This window comes from Arvicola amphibius, chromosome 4 (assembly GCF_903992535.2).
Source record: "Arvicola amphibius chromosome 4, mArvAmp1.2, whole genome shotgun sequence".
NCBI lineage: Eukaryota > Metazoa > Chordata > Mammalia > Rodentia > Cricetidae > Arvicola > Arvicola amphibius.
The window spans coordinates 138,946,486-138,967,438 of NC_052050.1; the positions used below are offsets into that span (position 1 = coordinate 138,946,486).

The 20,953-nt window shown below is 37.7% G+C and overlaps 1 protein-coding gene across 1 annotated transcript in view; it reads right to left on the reverse strand.

The window, feature by feature from the left end:
- Tex15 (testis expressed 15, meiosis and synapsis associated) overlaps positions 1-11,217 on the reverse strand; it is a 29,870-nt gene extending 18,653 nt beyond the window's left edge. Inside the window, exons 1-3 of the mRNA XM_038325520.1 lie at positions 11,082-11,217; positions 5,958-6,123; positions 664-901 (exon numbers count right to left, since the gene is read on the reverse strand). Of these exons, the coding sequence (XP_038181448.1) occupies positions 664-901; positions 5,958-6,123; positions 11,082-11,217 (540 nt within the window). The remainder of the gene's footprint in view (positions 1-663; positions 902-5,957; positions 6,124-11,081) is intronic.
- Between the last annotated feature and the right edge of the window lie 9,736 nt (positions 11,218-20,953).

The following is a 20,953-nucleotide window of genomic DNA, read 5'->3' on the forward strand; positions in this document are numbered from 1 at the left end:
CCCAGAATCAGATGGTAGCTTCCAATCAGCTATCACTCCTGTTCAAGAGGATACAGGACTTCTTCTGTCCTCTGTGGGCAGGCATACACGTGGTGCACTTATATACATGCAGGTAAAACAGCCATACACATAAAAACAAATAAAACTTAAAAATTCTTGCCCATCTAATCATAATGAATATCTCCTATTTGAGAGACGGCGCGTGAAGATTCTATCACACACTAAGCGGGTGTTTAGCGGTGGCTGCTATGCTTTACTCTAAACAATACTCACGCACAAACAGGTTTGTGTTTTGAGGTCTTGTTCTGCTCTTTACTCACATTTATCATCTTATATAAGCGTGGACCATTTGTTAAAAATAACAGACATTAGTATAATGCTATTAAAGTGACATAGCTCAATAAACGTAGCTAACGCTACAATCATATTTTAATTATTCAGAGGACATAAACTACTATGGTGCTAGAGTAAGATAAAAATAAAAGGAAGGATAATGAGTCAGAAAGAGTATGTATTGGGAAGACAATGATGATGAGTGCCGCCTTTTTGTATCTAAGTTTTACATCGCGCCACAGTCAGGTAGAGAGTGAAGAATGACTATGTCCATGCTGACTTAAAGTAAAATGTTCCTATATTTAGTATTTGTTTTATGCTACTACCTACCTTAAAAACCACAATATTTTCTACAGTAGTGTTTCGACTATGAGCATAATTCAGGGCAACATCAACATGTCTAAACATATAAATTCCAAGAAGAGGATTCCCAAGTGTCTTCAGTGTGGATGCTCTGGTACTTAGCCCATTCTGGTAGATCTCTACCACATCACTCTGAGGAAGTGCTAAGAAGCAGAAATGTTCTTCCAGTTCTCTGCCATGTCTTCCATTCTCACGCATCTCTGATCTAAATACAAGCAAATGATGTACATAGTTAAACTAGTATTTCCAAAAAGATAAACTATCTTAGCTTATCAAAGAAAACAGAAAGCACCAGCATTAATCAGAGGTACTAAGTTACACTATTACGATTAAGTTAGGACTGAAAACCATCTACAGACCAAGGTCAAGATTACACGTCTATGATTTATGGATAGCCTGAATGGATAACAATTCTGGTAACACTTTTAATGTAGCCAGTACAAAATCTTAAGCTTCATTATACATATTTTGTTCTCAAATATCTAACAAAATTTTCTTGTCACAAACTAAAGAATAAGGTTCAAAATGTACTAAGCGACCTTATTCTTTGGCCAAAGTAACAGTGACAGGGTTGGAATAACATAGTATATTTCATTTTACTGGCCTCCACAGTTTATAGCAGTCTAGTATTGCTATAATACTATAGCCAATCCATGTTCTTTTTACTTCAAAAGCATATACTCATTGATTGTATCTCTTATATTTTACCAACTTAGTCAAAATTGTAAACATTCTTTAATTGTATCTTCTATGATGATCTGAGTCTAGTGACCTATTTTTCAAATTTTTGGGAATGACATAAAGCATACCACAAAGGATGGTGTAATATATGTGTGTGTGTGTGTGTGTGTGTGTGTGTGTGCGTGCGCGCACGCACACACATTCTGAATATTCTGTAGATTGGCCATTCTCCCATGTCTCTCTTTCTCAGGCCTTCCCAGTCCCCAGACAAAATACTACTAAAATTTGGCCAGTTCATAACCTTACAATGGCCTTTAAGGGAAGAATCATATACCTTTCTTTTTAGATACAAATCCTGAATGTTTACCTTAGCCAAAGAATGCATTCTGAAAGCTGGAAGGGGATAAAGACAAGGCTTCACACTGGTTAGTCGTAAGACAGAAGAACTTAAAGATTATTAAAACTGACAACCCAGTGAATACTCATCTGTGTAAGTAAAACACTCTTTGCTGATGAGAAGTCTTAGCAGACTGTACAGAAAGATCAACTGTCCCTTAGGTAACGCCCAGCTGAGAACAAGGTGTGACACTGCAGTGCTGGAGCTGAGATGACGGAGTTGTGGGATGCTGCAGCTGGTAACAGAACAGGCTGCTTCACCAGGTTAAGACGTCCTCATAGCATCCGTGTCAAGTGACATACCGAGTGCTGCTGCAGAAGCTGCAGTCACTCCTCTACCAGATCAGCTGAGGGCAGACACACAGCAGACACTCACCAATCTTCTGAGTATTTCTGCTGAATTTATGATCTACAACTCTCACAGCTGGTAGAGTTAACATCTACTTCAAAGGAGAACCTCTCTATTTAGTGGCTAATGCGACAAGGGAAACTAAATTAAGGCCAAGTCCCATTCATTATCTGTCTGAAAATCCTAGGGTTCCTAAGAATGAAGCTGAATTTACTCTGTCACTGCTCTATGAGATAATGAAAGCTGGACAAGAGCACGGCACATAAACTTACAGCATGGAAGTGATAAAGACAGAATGCAGGGCTGTACAGAAATAGTGTTACTGACCACACTGGCCCAAAATATCATTTTAATCAAGCATCTTGTTTGAAACATCACAATATTATTGCTGTTGTTTAGCTTTCCTGAGTCAGGGTTTCTGTGGTTCAAGCTGGCCTGAAACTCCTGATACTCCTGCCTCTACCTTCCAAGTATTGGAATTATAGGCTTATGTCATCATTCTTGACAGCATGATATCATTTTAACATATTTTATTGACTGAAAAATATATAACAATAAAAGTCTCAAGCTTACAACCAGTTAATCAAGTCTTAGAAAGCTTTCTCTGGAGTCTCACAATTGTGATAATATGGGTCTGTTTCAGTTTTGTCAAATGCTTTCAGAATTGCATTTAAAAACATTTTAGGGCCTAAGCAGAATTTAAGATTGTAAAAATGCTACTCCCCATCAGATTTTAGAACTATTACTGGCTTGATAAATTGTGTAAGAGTTTGACTTTTTTTTTTTTTTTTTGGTTTTTTCGAGACAGGGTTTCTCTGCAGCTTTAGAGCCTGTCCTGGAACTAGCTCTTGTAGACCAGGCTGGTCTCAAACTCACAGAGATCCGCCTGCCTCTGCCTCCCGAGTGCTGGGATTAAAGGAGTGCGCCACCACCGCCCGGCTAAGAGTTTGACTTTCAAAAGTTACTCAAACACTAGGATAATGTCACAGTGTCAAATGGCAGACAGCTCTCAATCTTGTAAAGAAAAAAGTTCTGTTTAGGTGGAAATTTGGAGAAGAGTTAACTTAGAAAACAAAGGGCATTCCACCAAGAAGGACCTAAGGTGTTTAGAGTAAGACAAAGGAAAGGGGCATGTGTAGTTCAGCATGCTTGGCACCAGAAAGACTGAGCATGGCAGGCACTGAGCAGTGATTCTAGTCAGGAGAGCTATAGACTTTGCAACTGTGCTGGGAAATCTGGGGATATATGGGCAACTCTGGAATCTTTCTTTTTTTAATTAATTTTTTCATATATATGTATTTTTTAAATATTTATTTATTTATTTATTATATAAACAATATTCTGTCTGTGTGTATGCTGCAGGCCAGAAGAGGGCACCAGACCCCTTTACAGATGGTTGTGAGCCACCATGTGGTTGCTGGGAATTGAACTCAGGACCTTTGGAAGAGCAGGCAATGCTCTTAACCTCTGAGCCACCGCTCCGGCCCTTTCACATATATTTTATTATATTCTTTCCCCGCCCAAATCCTCCCAACCTCCTCAACCTCATGTTCTTTCTCTTCCTCTAAGACAAAAGAGTGTAGCCAATTACCCAATCACACTTGGAGAAAACTCAATTCCCCATTCCCAGCAGGTATCAATTTCAAATAGCTCCTTTGTTAGGGATGGTAGTTTGCACCCACTTCCCCTTCTCTGTCTGTGCTGGGACTATTTTCCTTGTTTATAATCCATGAACATACGATGTGTATCACAGACCCAAGAATCCCCAGTACACAAAACTTTTTTTTTTTTTTTTGGTCAGTTTTACCTCCTGGAAGTACTTTATGGCTTTTCTTTGGTATATCAGAATTAGCAGCACCATCACTGGTACCTTTGGGGAAGATCACTGTGATGCTTCAGTTGATCTGATATTGGAGAAAGCTACAAATTGACCATGGGTGGTTAATGTATGACCATGGATATACTGGGCAAAAGAACTGTTCACATCCAGACAGGATGGAACAGTACAGTGTGAAATCTCACTGTGATACAGCAATATCAAAGTTAGAATTATGAATAACAATTTAGGAATTTTGTGTTAAGTAGTTTTGGACCATGGTGGCTGTGGAAACAAAACCACAATTGGGAGGCATAACTGTACATTAAATACAGTCAGACACCTAGGATGCAACAGTTTAAGAAAATAAACTCGCTGACTCCTAAGAGATAAAGCAGTATTTTGTTTTCTGTTGTTTTAACAAAGTGCCACAATCTGGGCTAAGAAGCATAAATCTATCTCAAAGCAGTTATGTAGCTCTTTAGTCCTAAATAGAACATCTGTACTACATCTCCCCAAGGGCTCTGGGAGCATCACAAAACACTGTAAGAGCCAGAGGTTCTGGAGGGATGCTGCAACAGTGTCTTTTGGACATGACAGGACCACTATACTTAGGAACTCACAGCAGCTCTGGTTGCCCACACAGAATCAAGCCATCCAAAATTCCAGCATGGATGAGGGAGGGCTCACAAGCTCTTTCCTCTAGTTAAGGAGCTACTGGAAGTTGATGGCTGGGAGAGCGGGGATGGTGAGTTTCCTTTAGGGGCTTGGCCTTTGGGTAATTAATTACCATTGCTCCTAGTGGACTGTCTTATGCACATACCGGCAGCATTAACACATCTTGGGGGATTACAAAAAGGAAAAAAAGAGGATGAGGTTGGGAGCAGAACACAGTGGTTGGGTCTGGGAGGAGTTGAAATAGTGGAAAGGGAAATAGAACAAAAAGTATTGTATATATGCATGAAATTGTCATAAATAAAAATGTATTTAAAAAGTAATAGGGCCAGTAAGGTGGCTCACTGGGTGAAGACATTGTTGCCAAGCTTAATGACCTGAGTTTGAACCTTGGGACCCATACAGTGGAAAGAACTGACTTGTATGCAAAATAAGTACAACACAGTAAAAATTAAAAAGAAAAAAAGGTGCAGTGATACAGGTAGTTACCTGAAGTCTACCTCTCCCCTCTAACTTGCACACATAGGTACGTGTACTTCACACACAGAAACAAACTTAGAAGAGGGCATGTGAAATGTGAGCAGGTTAGTACATGAAACAATCACTTGAAAATTTAGTACTGTTAGAGATTATGAGGATGAGATACTCTATTATTTTCTGTAGTAAATCTCTATGTGACAAATGCAAGTATTCGTATGCATATGTGTACATGCCTGAAGTAACACCAGGCTATTTCCTGGTTCTCTCCACCTTACTGTTAGATCAGTAACAGAAGTCCTCGACCTTCCTAACACTGTCACCTTTAATACAGTTCAAGTTGTGGTGACCCCAGCCATAAGGTTATTTTCATTACTACTTCAAAACTGTAATTTTGTAACTGTTATGAATTGCAATGTAAATGTGTTTTTCAATGATCTTAGGTGACCCCTATGAAAGGGTAGTTCAACCCCCAGAGGGGGTTCTCAACTCCCAAGTTGAGAACTACTCACTGCTTTAGAGGTATTCCCACTCACTGAACCTGGAGTTCCTCATCTAGCCAGGTTGGTTGTCAGTATGCTCCAGGGTTCCACCTGTATCCCCGCCCCCATCCTGAGCTGGTGTTACAAACGTGCTCTCTGCTGGGCCTGAATTTCACAGGTGCTGGGGATCAAATTCTGGTCTTCATGCTTGCAGAGTAGGCATTTTACCTTTAGCCATAACCCTAGTCTTTCCTTACTGAGTCTTATTAAATAATCTACCTTTATTTTCTTAGTAATACTTAACTTTCAAGTGACAAAAATAAATTAGCATGACTCCATGATTAGAAACAACACAATCTCAAACATGCTTCAGCTCCACACTTACCTCTTAGCAGAAAACTGTTTTTCCAGATATTCATTGCGAACCAGCTTTGTATCTCCAAACTGCCACGTGAGCTGTAGGTCACAGCTTGTGTCAAGCCTGCACTGCTTCAGAGTGCCATGTATGAAGCCATACTCTCTAGTGTTGGTGTAACAAGAGGACAAGTAAACTAAAGATAAAGAAGGGGGAAGAGTTATTTGTGCTTAAAATGACAATGCACATCTGTACAATGATAACAGCACAGCTGAGTTTGGAAATTTCATTAACAGATGAAGGCAACAATTCACAGTGAAAGTTGTATCACAGTAATGTGGACCTCCAACACTCGATGCATGTGAAAACACTAGCCTTGCTTTTCTCCACACCTGCTGGAGTTATCAATGGTTATCACATGCAGACAAAAGATAGCCCTAGAATTTAGGTTACTAATTTTTAACTTAACACAGTGACTCAACAATGTGGGTCATTAACAATTACACACCTGGTAGCAGCTTCTGTTAGCACTTCTTGGTATTTCCCATGTAAAGATAATGCGTATGTTAAGAATATGGCTGTACTGCTAAACTCTTTCAAAACAGCAGCAGCATTCTGGGTCCCCACCAGAAGTCAATGTGGTGCTATGCTCCACACCCTCCCCAGCATTTGGTGTGATCAAGTGCTCTAAATTTTGGCCATTTTAATAGGTATGTAGTAGTATCTCATGGTTTTAACTTTCATATCCTCAATGATGTTCGATGTAATTTTTTTTTTTTGAGACAGTGTTTCTCTCTGTAGTTTTGGAGCCTGTTCTGGAACTTACTCTGTAGACCAGGTTAGCCTCAAACGCACAGAAATACCCGTCTCTGTCTTCCAAGTGCTGGGATTAAAGGCGTGCACCACCACAAACAACACTGCCTGGTAAAATCATCTTGTTATACACTATTTTCCATCTATCATCTTTGCTGATGTTTCCTTAAGGTGTGACTCAGTTTTTAGTATGTTTTCTCACTGTGCATTTAAGGGTTCTTTCCATATATAAATTGTTAACAGTCTTTTATATATGTTTTGTAAATAAGTTCTCAAAGTCTGTGGCTTTTTATTTTTTGCATAACATTCAAACTTTATGATAAAGGTAAATTTTTTAAAGTTAATATACTTGTTCATGTACAAAACCTCCCTTCCCCATTTCTGAATCATTACTGAGGTGTATGACAGAAATATAAGTTGAGGTACTTTTTCATGTTTTTACAAACTGCAAATAAGGGTTTGACTTTCAAAATTTGAAATCAACATAATTCTATAGTACTATACCTTAAGTTTTATCTAAAAAGTCATTATTATTAAGATAACAATATTTACATTTAAAAAAATCCTTTACTTCACTACAACTTCCTGAGAGTTATAAGGTTTTGATATCAGTAGTGGCAGTTTTGTAATCATAAGGAAAAATGGTGACCGATTTCATGTGCCCATCAGTTATCTGAAGACCTGGTTAGAATCCTTAGCAAATGTTAGGTGGCAACTGCAGTTAATATGTTATGAGGGCAATATAGCAGATTTCTCTTCAAATCAGCTTTTGTACAAAAAGAAAGGGACAAAAAACCCCTCTAAGTATGGTTCTAGAAAAGTAACTCTCTACAACTGAACGCTATGGAGTGTAACAGGGCTTTTAATGAGTGTCCCTCTGGTTCTTTTTGAGTTCCTCAGGGGGCTTCTGAATGGAATCCAAAGCCTGTTCCATCTCACTGATTACAAACAGAGTAAAACACTGCTGCACTTGTCAGCAGATAAACCGCACCACCTGCTGAGAGAGGGTCTGCAGCTGGAGGTGTTCTCTGACCAGCTGGTCTCCGGGATCAGTCAGTACTCCATGCTCTTGTGGACTTCCTTAATTACGTCTACAAGGTTCAGCATTATGCTTCAGGCAAAAGCCCCCCAAATTTTCGTATTTCCACGTCTATTAGCAAAGAGGCACCAAGTTCTAAATAATCAGGTAGCTTGCTCATTTCAAAACCAGACTGGGTGTCACATACATCGTACCGTGAGGCCAGCACCAAGACTACCTGTAAGACTGAGCAGGTTGAGGGCGGTGGTGGCGCACGCCTTTAATTCCAGCACTCGCGAGGCAGAGGCAGGCGAATCCCTGTGAGTTCGAGGCCAGCCTGGTCTACAAGAGCTAGCTCCAGGACAAACTCCAAAGCTACAGAGAAACCATCTCGGGGTGGGAGGGACCAAAAAAGACTGAGCAGGTCCCTGTGCTTCACCCCACTGGCAGTACTTTTCAGAGCACACACTTCCAATTTGAGTAAGTCCATCTAAATCAACACTTTTGTAGATCGAGACTTTCTCTTAAGTTAACTGTCTTAGTTAGGGTTTCTATTGACACGGCAAAACACCACGACCAAAAAAGTTGAGGAGGAAAGGGTTTATTTGGCTTATACTTCCACATTGCTGTCTATTACTGAAGGAAATCAGGAGCTGATGCAGAGGAGGGGTGCTTGCATCCCCTGGGTTGCTCAGCCTGTTTTCTTACAGCACATAGATCAGGAGCCCAGGGATGGCACCACTTACCATAGGTTGGGCCCTCCCCTGCTGATTACTAATTGAGAAAATGCCTTTAAGCTGGATCTCATGGAGGCACTTCCTCAGTTGAGGCTCCTTCCTCTCTGGTGACTCTAGCTTGTATTGACACACAAAACCAGTCAGTATACTGAGGTGTCTGTTGTGTCTGAGACATGGTCACACCGTCACCCTGGCTGTCCTGAAGTCACTAGACCAGCTGTTTCCCAGCTGTTATTAGGTGCCTTTGTCTAATATGGTACCCCCTGAAATCTTTCTCATTCCACATTAACATGTTCATGGATATTGCCAATTTTCCAGCTTTGTTTATAAAGTCATTTCTGGGAGAGACTGTTTCACAGTAGACTTCCTGATATTCTGGGATTTACAACATTTCTGCACCTTCTTCTGAGGGAGATGTTTCCTCAGTCACAGGTGCTAGAGCTGTGCTGTAGATGTATCTGTTGGAACTTAGCTCTCATACAGTATCCAGATATTTTCTGTGATGCTTTCCATTTGTTAGAAAGGTTTTTATTTTGGGATGAAGAGTGGTAGGTAGCTCTAATTATCCAAGAAATGTGGCTTGTACCTAAAGAGGGTTTATGGGTCTGGGACTAGACTCCTGATTCTACTTTTTGTTGTTGTTTTTTGAGACAAGGTCTCACTATATAGACCAGAGTGGCCTTGAACTCAGAGATCTGCCTGCTTCTGTAGCTGGAGTGCTGATATTAAAGGCAGGTACCATTATACTTGGCTTGAATCTATCCTTTTTAAGAGATTACTGATAATTGGTATAATTTAGTCCTTAAATGTATAGGAATATTCAACAGTGAACCCATTTTGGGCCAGGTGCTTTCAATGTAGATGAATAACTATTAATTTGATTTCTAATTTAATAGAGTTATTCAGATGATGTATTTCTTCTTATTTTTTTGTGTATATGATGTTCCCGAGAATAAGCATGCCTGTCTGTGGAGGTTAGAAGACAACTTTGAGTAGCTGGTTCTCTCCCTTCCACTGTAGATTCTGAGGACCAAATAAAGTTGCAAGGGTTGTGTGGCAAGTGCTTTTACCTACTGAGCCATCTCAGTGGTCCTGCCTTTTCTCTGTGTGAGCCTTGGTTTACTATGTATTTCAAGGATTGTACATTATTAAGCATATAAAATATCGGGGCACAGAGTTAGCCACATGTCCAGATGATCACATCCATAGATCTACAGTGATATTTCCTCTTTGTAGCCCTCCTAACAAACGTAAGTTGTTGATCTTTATCTTTTTCTGCCATATGCATAGAATGCTGTATATTTCCTTCTAAGCACTACTTTTACTATGTTCCCCAAATCTTGTGCTTTTATTTCCACTTAGTTCAAAGTGCTTTAAAATTTCACTTTGAGCTATGTTACTTAAGAAGTGTTTGCTTAATCATCAAGTATTTTGGGACTTTCCAGCTATCTTTTGTGATTTCAACAATTTCATTCTGATCAAAGAGCAGGCTTTGTATGAGGTATATTTTAAGGCACAGATGAGATCTTTTTTGTTGTTGTTGTTGTTGTGTTTTACGTGAGCGTAAGAAGAATGTGTACCATTATGAGGCTCTAGAGTATATCCAGCCTTGTATTTTAGCAAGTCTTTATTAAAACCATGCTGCTTGGGGAAACTGCTGGTAGTCAAAGTGAACAGCTAATTCCACAAGGCCAGACTGACATCCTTGTTCTCTACAGGGCATACACCAATACTCTGGAGGATGTGCCCTGATGTTACTGCAGTCAGGAAAATTAATGTGGCCTGCTTACTCAGCCTCCACTGGTTTGTGCTGGGGATGAATACCTGGATGTGGTAGAGGACTCTAGTAAGAAGGGACAACTCATTGCCACAAAGCTGGGGTTTGGGGAGTATGGAATCTTACTGATGTTGTAAGCAAAGGATGGCAAAGATGGGAAGTCCAGGCTCCCAACTTGGTCACTCCTGGTAAAGAAAAGAGAATGCTAACCTGTTGCAGTCTACATGGCTTCTTCTGACACCATATATGGTGGCAAGGTGCACCTGTTTGTCTCTTTCCTTTACTTAATATTTACTGACAAAGGTGTAGTGGTCATGCCCTTCACCCAAATTTCTGGTGTTTCAAAGTAGTAGTATGTATTTAATAGCTCCCATCTCTCTAAGCTGCCCCACTTTTAGTCCCATGGCAAAGAAAATGTAATTTTTATTTGTTTTATTTTTTACAGAAGCCTGTGTCAAGTGATATTTCTAGATGGTAGGTACAAGTCTGGCTGGAGCAAAAACATATCATTAACTCTGGAGTCCAGAAAACGTATCATTAACTCTAGCCTCAGGTTCCTTAGTAGGTCTTTCTTCTTTGCACCTGTCTTATTCTTGCTTTAGATGCAAAATTCAGGGTTCTTAGTGTAATTACTGGGAAGACTAGGCGCTGTGTCTACTCCATTTTTTATCAGCTCAGAGGCATATGTGTATCTGAGGGAACCAAAGATATGACTTAACCTAGTTTAATACAGAGTAAGAATGAACAAAAATGAATCTGAGAAACATTTTTTTAAAAAAATAAAAACTCTCATTGTATAGTAATCTTACCTTTCTCAGTTGTCCTCCTGATCTTTGGAATAGTGAATTTCTTCCCAGAACTGGCTTCTCCATCAGTGGGCCATGAAGATTCACTGTCTGGGTTCATTCTCCATGTCTTATACTTATCATTTTCTTTCATTTCCATTTTGTTGGTGACCTAAAATCAACCCCACGTTAAGATCTCTATGGAAGTATGGCAGTACAATGTGGCAGTATCTGAAAGCCCTTAAAGAAAACTGAGTGACAATATATCCTTAGTCATACTGTCAACAGGTTTCAATTACAATTTGCCAGGTTACCCCAAATAGGAAATGAATAAATTCAAATTTATTATTTTATGTTATACCTTTAAATTTTTTCAATAGATTATGCTCTTGTAATTTACTGGATTACAATGGGTAGCCAAATGCCTCTCCATTCCCCAAAAGCTTGAAAACTTCACCAATAACAATTTTTATAAACATGGTGAAATTTTTGCTAAAAATTTTATTCTGTAAAAGTTCATTTTTCTATATGCTATGCTACGACAATTTTCTTTAAATCAAAATTTCTAGCTTTGACTACCATTCCAACACTTAGCTCGTAGCTAACAAGTCACTGTTCAACTGGTTATTGCTCCACAAGATAGTCTACAAAGTTTAAGACAGGTTCTACATTATATTAGTATTAATGAAGATTCCTCCTTCCCTTTTATCCCTCTAAGTCCACCACATTCATCAAACAGATTGTTTTTCTTTTTAAATATATGTTTTTTTAAAAAAAATTTTATTATATTATGTGTATGGGTATTTTGCCTGCATGCATGTATGTGTATGCAGGGCCCACTTGGGTCAGAAGAAGGCATTTGATGCTCTGTAACTAGAGCTAAGAGACAGTTGTGAGCTGCCATATGGGAGTTGGCAATTTAACTTGGGACCTCTGGAAGAGCAGCAATTGCCAAGACATCTCTCCAGGTCCTCCTCAAACACTTATTTTTTATCTCTCAAAAGAGAACTCAAAGTAGCTATTAAATAAGTTATGGTGCTTCCATATAAAGAATTTGTGTGAGCAGCCATTTTTATACCATTTCATAATATGGTTCATGAGTTGCCTGACAACCACTTAGTTCAAACATTAAATCACAATACGAGTTATGAGATAATAAAATTCCGTAGACAAATCACAAAGGATAAGAGTGTACAAAAGGTTTACAGAGATCTTAGCCTCTACTTTGTGCTCTCTATAGGAGATCTTTTATGTCCCAACCACAGAGTAGGAAATCAGTAAGAAAATGAACCTTCCCTTCATCTACCCACAGTGGCAAACACTAGTGAGCTAATTCCTCCTGACACAAGTACCTTAGAGGCAGGCAGATCTCTGTGAATTTGAGGCTAGCCTAGTCTACAATTCTAGGACAGCCAGGACTACATATTATGACCCTGTCTTAAACAAGAATATCTTGACAATATCCAGATGCAGAAAAAAAAAGGCCATCTCCACCTGGCAGCTTAGTGGAGAAAAGGAATAATAATTTAGAAAAACATCTATAAAAACCTCTCAATCAGTCATGGTTTATTATGAACAGCAAATTAGGTATAGAACAGTTGGCTGGCTGAATGTATCTGAAGGGCCAAAAGTGCTCAATATTGCCATTATACTTAAATTCAGGGAAACCGAATGATTTTAGTTGTACGTTATCTTACAAAACATTCCTCTAGTAGAATTTACTAGTACGGTTTCTGAAATTACTTTTGTTTCTGGGTGCTTAGGACAGCATTACAAAGTTAATTTTAAAGCTGACAAAAGATGTCATTCAAGAAACAACGGGGTTCAATATTCTCCACTGGCTAAGCTGTAAGTTACCTTTTCAATTAACAACTTTCTTATATAGAGATTATTTCTTAAACTTCAATCCAAATGAGTCAGCCACATTAAGAAAAGTCACTTTTATCCGAGGCTCATAGCCATTACATTTATATTAATCTTTGCATGCATGTATAAAATGTATAATATTGTATATTATAGGATATACACAGTAATCCTTTAACTATTACATAGATCAACTTTGAGCCAATACATTTAAGCATTAGATAAATAAATTCTTGGGAAAATATAAGTTATTAAAATTAAGTCTAAAATAAAAATTGACAATCTATTAAAAACTAAGTAGTAAAAATAAATTTTGAAAGATACTATTAATAAATCATTATAATCTAAACTTATCTCCAAAAATCAAGGGTGATTTAACAAGAAAAATCTCTGCTCTTTTATTACATAAAGTGGTTATTTCATCAAATGCAGAAAAAAGAAATTAAAAATTAATATATATTTTATAAAGCTTAACAGACAGGAATAGAAACATCCATAACCTGATTTCATATATAGTCTCCTGAAAACCTATAGGAAATTGAAAATATAAGGATAAAACAAGGATACCTGCTTTTACACTTATTAACAGTGTACTGGAGTTGCTCCTAAGAGCAGAAGAAATAAAATGGGTGAAGAACTTTTAAAAAATAACTGGGAAAAGTGAGACTGGATACCCCCTGGGCTTAGGAATTTCAGGAGTGACAGAGACTGACTCAGTTCCTGAGAGAAGCTCTGACCCAAATGACAAGCAGATTAAATAGAATGTTAGTCAGGAAGGCAAAACGTAATAATGCATTAGAATTCTGGTTCTATCCAAAGAATGTCACACAGAGCAAAACACCTAACTTCTCTACTACAACATCTATGTTACATGGTTACAACAGGACCTGGCACACAGGATCTGCACAAAAGTAACTGAAATGTAAACCTGATTCCTTTCTGTGGACCACCCCAAGTCTATTCAGACTCATGGACAAAACAAAGTTGACGAGGGTCATGTCTTCCGTAGTCTATCTCTCACCAGGCTCACTTTACTCCGATCTCCACCTATTTCACTCCACCTAAAGACACCTGCAAGGTCCTCGATGACTCCCACATCAATCTCTTATGTTCCTAAGTTATGTCTAACTTATTGTGATTCTGGCTCCCTATTTTTGATAATCTAATATGCTTTTGAAATATAGTCATCCCCAGGTATCTATAACTTCATAATTCTGATTTTATAGTTACTTTTAAAGAATTGATTTCTTTGCAAATCAAAACAACTCTTGATATTCCATCTTTCAGTAAGAATGGCCAAGATAAAAAACAATGATGATAACTTATGGTGGAGAGGTTGTGGCGTAAAAAAGAAAAACAAAACAAAACAAAACACTCATCCATTGCTGGTGGGAGTGCAAACTGGTACAGCCACTTTGGATATCAGTATGGCAATTTCTCAGAAAATTAGAAAACAACCTTCCTCAAGACCCAGCAATACCGCTTTTGGGTATATACCCAAAGGATGCTCAATCATGCCACAGGACATGTGCTCAACTTATGTTCATAGAACCTGGAAACAATCTACCCCTCAACATAAAACAATATGTGGTACATTTACACAATGGAGTACACACAACAGAAAAAAATAAGGACATCTTGAAATCTGCGGGCAAATCGATCTAGAAAACATCAAATTGAGTGAGGTAACCCAGAACCAGAAAGACAAATATCATATGTACTCACTCATAAGTGGCCAGTCTACAACCAGTCTACAACTCACAATCCCAGAGAACCTAAGAGAGACATACATGTATCTAATTTACATGGGACGTTGAAAAGAACAAGATCTCCTGAGTAAATTGGGAGCATGGGGACCATGGGAGAGGGTAGAAGGGGAGGGGACCAGAGAAAAATGTATAGCTCAATAAAAATCAATAAAAAAATAATTGATTTCTTAGCTTTTTTGTAACTAATCTTTCTCAAACTGGTCTTCACAACTTTTTTTTTTTTTACTGAAAAGAAATCAGAAATTTTAATTAGTTAAAAATATTTCATCAAATGTAACCTCTTAAACTTAAGCTCCTCAAATATCATGAGGCTGAGGGATGAAGCCAGTGGCAGAGAAACTGGCTAGCATGGATAACGCCTTGGACTTGGTCTCCAGCATTGTGAGACAGTCACATCATTCTATACAACATCTTGTGGTTTTAATCTGGCTTTCGTATCTTTGAGGCTGGTTTAGTTTTAGTTTTCTGTGAATCATCCTTTTCTCCCATTACTATTTTTTTAAACATAGAAATGAGTCTTTTAATGACTATAAGCCTCTTCATCATATAGGATACAATATTTATCTTTTGTTTAATCATAGTTTCCACCTATAGAAAGCCACTTTGTCACATGTATAATATTAATGCCTTTTATTTATAGTTGTGGCACCTTCCTCTCAAAAAAAAAAAAACCCTGCGTATTCTCATTTCTCAAACTTTTATTACAAATTCGTCAGATGTAAGTCATGACAGTTAATCTTTTTGTCAATGTGACTGATTTCGGAATCACTTATAAGACATCTCAGGGTGGTTTGTGAGGGTGTTTCCAAAGTGGTTCAAACTGAGGCATGAAGACCCATCCTGAATATGGGCAGTACCCTCCCATGATCTGGAGTCTCAGCCTAAATAAAAAGAAAAAAGGAGATAGCCAGTTGAAAACTAGCATTCATCTATCTCTGCTTCCTGACTGGGGATGCAAAATGAACGGCTGCTTCATCCTTCTGCCACCATACCTTTCCCACCATTATGGATCATAACTCTCTTCAAACTGTGAGCTGAAACAATCCTTGTTCCTTATGTCCTTCCACTAGGTATTTCGTTACACCATCAACAAAAGCAATACAACCAATAAGTACTAGTTGCTCCACATACTTACCATTGACAGAAGTACAGACTTTATTTTTTTGCCCACCTAGGAAGTACAAATTTTGTGTTATTGCTTGTGTTTCTGTTTTGTTGTCAACTTGACACAAGCTAGAAGAATGCATCTCAGTTGAGGGATTGGTTGTATCTCACGGGCCTTTGAGTCTGTGGGACATTTTCTTGGAAAATCCCAGTCTACTGTGGGCAGTACTATGCTTGGGCAGGTGGTCTTGGGGCACTTAAAAATGCAAACTGCTATGAGAGCAAGCCCGCGGTCTTCCTTGGTCTGTGTCTCAAGTTCCCATCTTTGGGTTCCTACCTTGAATGCCTGCCTTGGCTTCCCTTAGTGATGAACTAAAAACTGTAAGATGAAATAAACCAATTTCTCCTCAAGTTGATTTTGGTTATGGGGTTTATCACAGCAATGGAAATCTAATTAATACATCTGTAGTTTGCATTTAGCACAATGTTTTATGAGACTGACCATATTAATAGATTTTCTGGTCATTTGTAGTTCCACATCTGTGAAAAGTTCACTCAGTCTTTAAATTACCTTCTTTCAACATATGCATCAAGAAGTCTTTCTATGAGATAGTCAATTATACATGTTTCAAATAATTTCCTATGTTTTTAAAACCAGCCCTTATATTTTTAAACAGAAATGTTTTATAGTCAAAACTTTATTTTCTTTTATCTTTGATGTTTTGTGTTGTTCATCAACTTGGAGAAATGTTTTCCCCCAAGTTCATGACGATAAACCCAAACTTTTCCTCGAAAATTGTTAGCTTCTAATTCATTAAAACATGTTTAAAATTTCTATTTTATCTAAGAATTAGTGGCTAATTTTCTCCAATATGGCTATTAACTGTGCTAGCATTTAATGGCATTTTTGTTCCTATATATAATGTCATCTTTGGCATAAATCAATGTCACTATATGGATGAATTCTGGGCTCCCTTCTATTTCATTGGTACGGTTCAGAATCCTTGTTCCAACACCACACTGTAATAAATCTTGACAGATGTTTCAACAAAACAAAATCAAAGAAAAAAATAATTTAAAAAATTCTTGCACATTAAAAATGTCCTATCTGGGGCTGGAGAGATGGCTCAGTAGTTAAGAGCATTGCCTGCTCTTCCAAAGGTCCTGAGTTCAATTCCCGGCAACCACATGGTGGCTCACAACCATCTGTAATGAGGTGTGGTGCCTTCTTTTGGCCTGCAGACATACACACAGACAGAATATTGTATGCATAATAAATATATAAATAAATATTTTTTTAAAAATGTCCTATCTAATTAGAAATTTTGCTTACTTTTTTTCTTCTTTAGGTAAGGTTTAAGTATATCCCACACTGTTTTCAAACTTATGATTCTCCTGTCTCATCACTGTCTTGGGTGCCAACACTGCAGACATGTACCACCATGACCATATGCTTAGGTTTTATGTGGAATTTCATTGACTCTAATGATCAATTTTGAGAGATATGGTGCTAGTGTATCAGTCTCACCATTTGTGAAGATAGAATATTTCTTCCCCTATTCTTGTCAGTCAGTGTCTTTCAATAAAGTTTTATATTTTAAGGTAGTCATTCTGAGATATTTTATGACTTTTATATTACAATATGTGGTATATTTAAAATTTACATTTTGGAGGTGACAGGATGGATGAAGTCAGGTAAAGTCAGTTACTATTAGGCCTGATGACCTGAGTTTGATCCCCAAGAGGGTGGATCCATATAATGAAAGGAGAGAACCAATGCCTTAAACTTGTCCTCTGATCTCTATAGTCCTTCACATGTATACACACACACACACACGCCAGCAAAATAACAGGATTTAACACACACTGCTCACTGATATCTCTCTACACCAGTGGTCTCAAGTCCCCAATAAAAAGACACAGACTAACAGAATGAATGTGAAAACAGAATCTATCTTCTGCTGCATCCAAAAAAACACACCTTAACATCAGGATAGACATACCTTAAAGTAACAGGACTGAAAAAGTTATTCCAAGAAAATGGACCTAACAAGCAGGCAGGTGTAGCCATTTTAATATCTGACAAAACAGATTACAAACCAAAACCAAGAAGAAAAAATGAAGGACAACATGTGTTCATCAAATGAAAAATTACCAAAAGAACATGGTAATTCTTAACACCTACGCATCAAACACAAGGACACCCAAGTTCACAAAAGCAATACTACTACTGCTTAAATCGCATACTGACCCCCATACATCGAGAGTGGGAGACTTCAGATACAAGAAAATTGAACTAACCTCCTGCATCCTATCAGACCAACATGGATTAAAGCTGAATATCAACAACAGAAAGCTTACAAACTCATAGAAACTGAACAATTCATTGATGAATGAAAAATGGGTCAAGACAGAAATTAAGGACTTTCTAGAATTGAATGAAAACAAATATACAACATATTCAAACTTATGGGACATAATGAAGTTGGTTCCAAGAGGCAAGTTCATAGCATTAAGTGTCCACATTAAAACAAAACAAAACAAAAGCAAAACAAAAAACAAAAAAAACCAAACAAACAAACTCCGGATATCTCATATTGGCAACTTAACATGAAACTTAACTTGAAAATTCTAGAACAAAAAGAAAAAAATCATACCCAAAAAAGAATAGATGGCAGGAAATAATCAAACGAAGGGCTGAAAGCAACAAAATATGAACAAGCAAACAAACAAAAATACAAAGAATCAACAAAACAGTTATTGCTCTAAGAAAAATCAACAGGGACATAACAACAGACATTGGGGAAATCCAGAGAATCACAAGAACACGTATTAAAAACTTGTACTTCACCAAGCTGGAAAATTTAATAAGAAATCAACTTTCTTGATATATACCACTTCCCAAAGTTAAAGAGATAAGATAAGCAATTTAAATACATCTATATCCTCTAATGAAATAGACACAGTTATTGAAAGTCTGCTAACCAAAAAAAAAAAAAAAAAAAAAAAAGCCCAGGGTTAGAATTCTAGCACAGAATTCTACCAGACTTTCAAAGACCTAATGTTAATACTCCTTAAATTATTCCACAAAATTGAAACAGAAAGGAAATTGCTCAATTTGTCTTATGAGGCCACAGTTATCATTATATCTAAACCACATAAAGAACAAAGAGAATTACAGACTAATTCCCCTTATGTATACAGATGCAAAAATTCTCAATAAAATACTTGCAAACTGAATCTAAGAACACATAAAAAGACACATTAATAAGACCTTGTTTCTAATGATTTCCAATCTAGTCATTAGTTTGTGGTTGTTTTCTCTAGTAGTTTTTAAAATATTACATTTGAAATTCATATATTTATTATGATGTTCTAGGCAAAGTATTTGATAGGATGTCTTGCAAGACTTAGCATCTTTCCAAAGTTATGACAGGCTGGTGAGATGGCTCAACAGATGGCTATCTACTCCTGAGACGACAACCTAAGTTCAATACCCAGGTCCTACACGGTGGATGGAGAGCACTGATTCTTGTATGTTTGTACTCTGGAATCCACATATGTGCGGTACTCTGGAATTTACATGCTAACTGCTTATGTACAATTTCACACAAACACAACATACATGCACTTATACACACAAAATAAACAACTCTAATTAAAAGAAAATGTTATGACAGTCTTAGCACTTTGTACCTTGATTGTTGTGGTACTTAGGTACTTACCATTCGAATATCTACCCTTTCCCTTAATGTTTCTAAGCCCCCAATTCCTATCTAAATTCTAGTTCACTGCTTCTTCAGTGGATTTTAATCTGCCAGACTGAGTTTAAAAAACAAATTTAAACTACAGGGCTGGAAAAATGGTCAAGTAGTTAAAAGCACATACTACTCTTATAGAAGAGCAGGGTTCAGGTCTCAGCACCCACACAAGGTAGCTCAAAACTGTAACTCCCAGCTTCAGGAGACCTTATATTCTCTGGCCTCGGAGGACACATGCATGCAAAGCAGATGAACTCACAGGGTTTCGCCGGGTGATGGTGGCGCATGCCTTTAATCCCAGCACTTGGGAGGCAGAGGCAGGTGGATTTCTGTGAGTTCGAGGCCAGCCTGGTCTACAGGAGCTAGTTCTAGGACAGGCTTGAAAGCCACAGAGAAACCCTGTCTGGAAAAACAAACAAACAAACAAAAACAAAACAAAAAACCTCACTTGGTTACATAGCCACACAAAAATAAAAATAATAAATGTTTGAGAATTTTAAATTACATTTATTTATCCCCCCCATTTGTCCCCATGTGTGTACAAGGTCCATGTGCATGAGTAGTGATCACAGCATAAGTTTCATGATCTTCTCCTCTCCACCATGTAGGTCCTAAGGCTAGAACCCAAGTCATTATACTTAATGGCAATTGTCTTTATCTTTGAGTAAGTCAGATCACCCACAAACTGATGAGCTTAGAATTTTTTCATTACTGTTTTCATTTATATGAGATACACTTGACTCTTTAAAGAAAATTGTTTTGAGACCAGGTCTTATGTAGCCATTCTGGCCTCCAACTCTATTTGTAGCCATGGATGACCTTAAACCCAATTTCCCTGCCTCCTAATGCTGCTTTTTCTTTAAATGTAAAATAAATATATCTTTAAACTATTTGTGTGTTTATGTGTGTGTGTGTGTGTATGCTATGTATGTACTATGCTGTGTGGGCACATTTGTGCCACAGCATGGAAGTAGGGGTCAGAGGACAACTTCCAGGCATCAGTTCTTTTCTTCCACATTGAGTTCCAGAGATCAAATTGAGGTCATTAGGTTTGCATAGGAAGCAGTTTTACTGGCTAAACTATCTCACTGACCCTAAATGTACTTTCACCTGGTAATGCTACCATCTTGATTTTAGTAAATATAAACCTGTTCTTTTTTGTCTGAGTTATTTGTTCATAATGCTTTGTTTTCTGCATTATATGTATATAACTATAAATACATATAATATATACACATATAGCTATTTGATAATTTATTTCCCTAATTTCATATTCTTTGGAGCCTGGCAGACATCTAGACCAATCAACTACATCAAGAGGTCCAAAATCAACCTTCAATGCATAGGAAATAAGATGTCCTACAAGGATACCAAACTCATCTCTGAGGGCGGTCTTTGA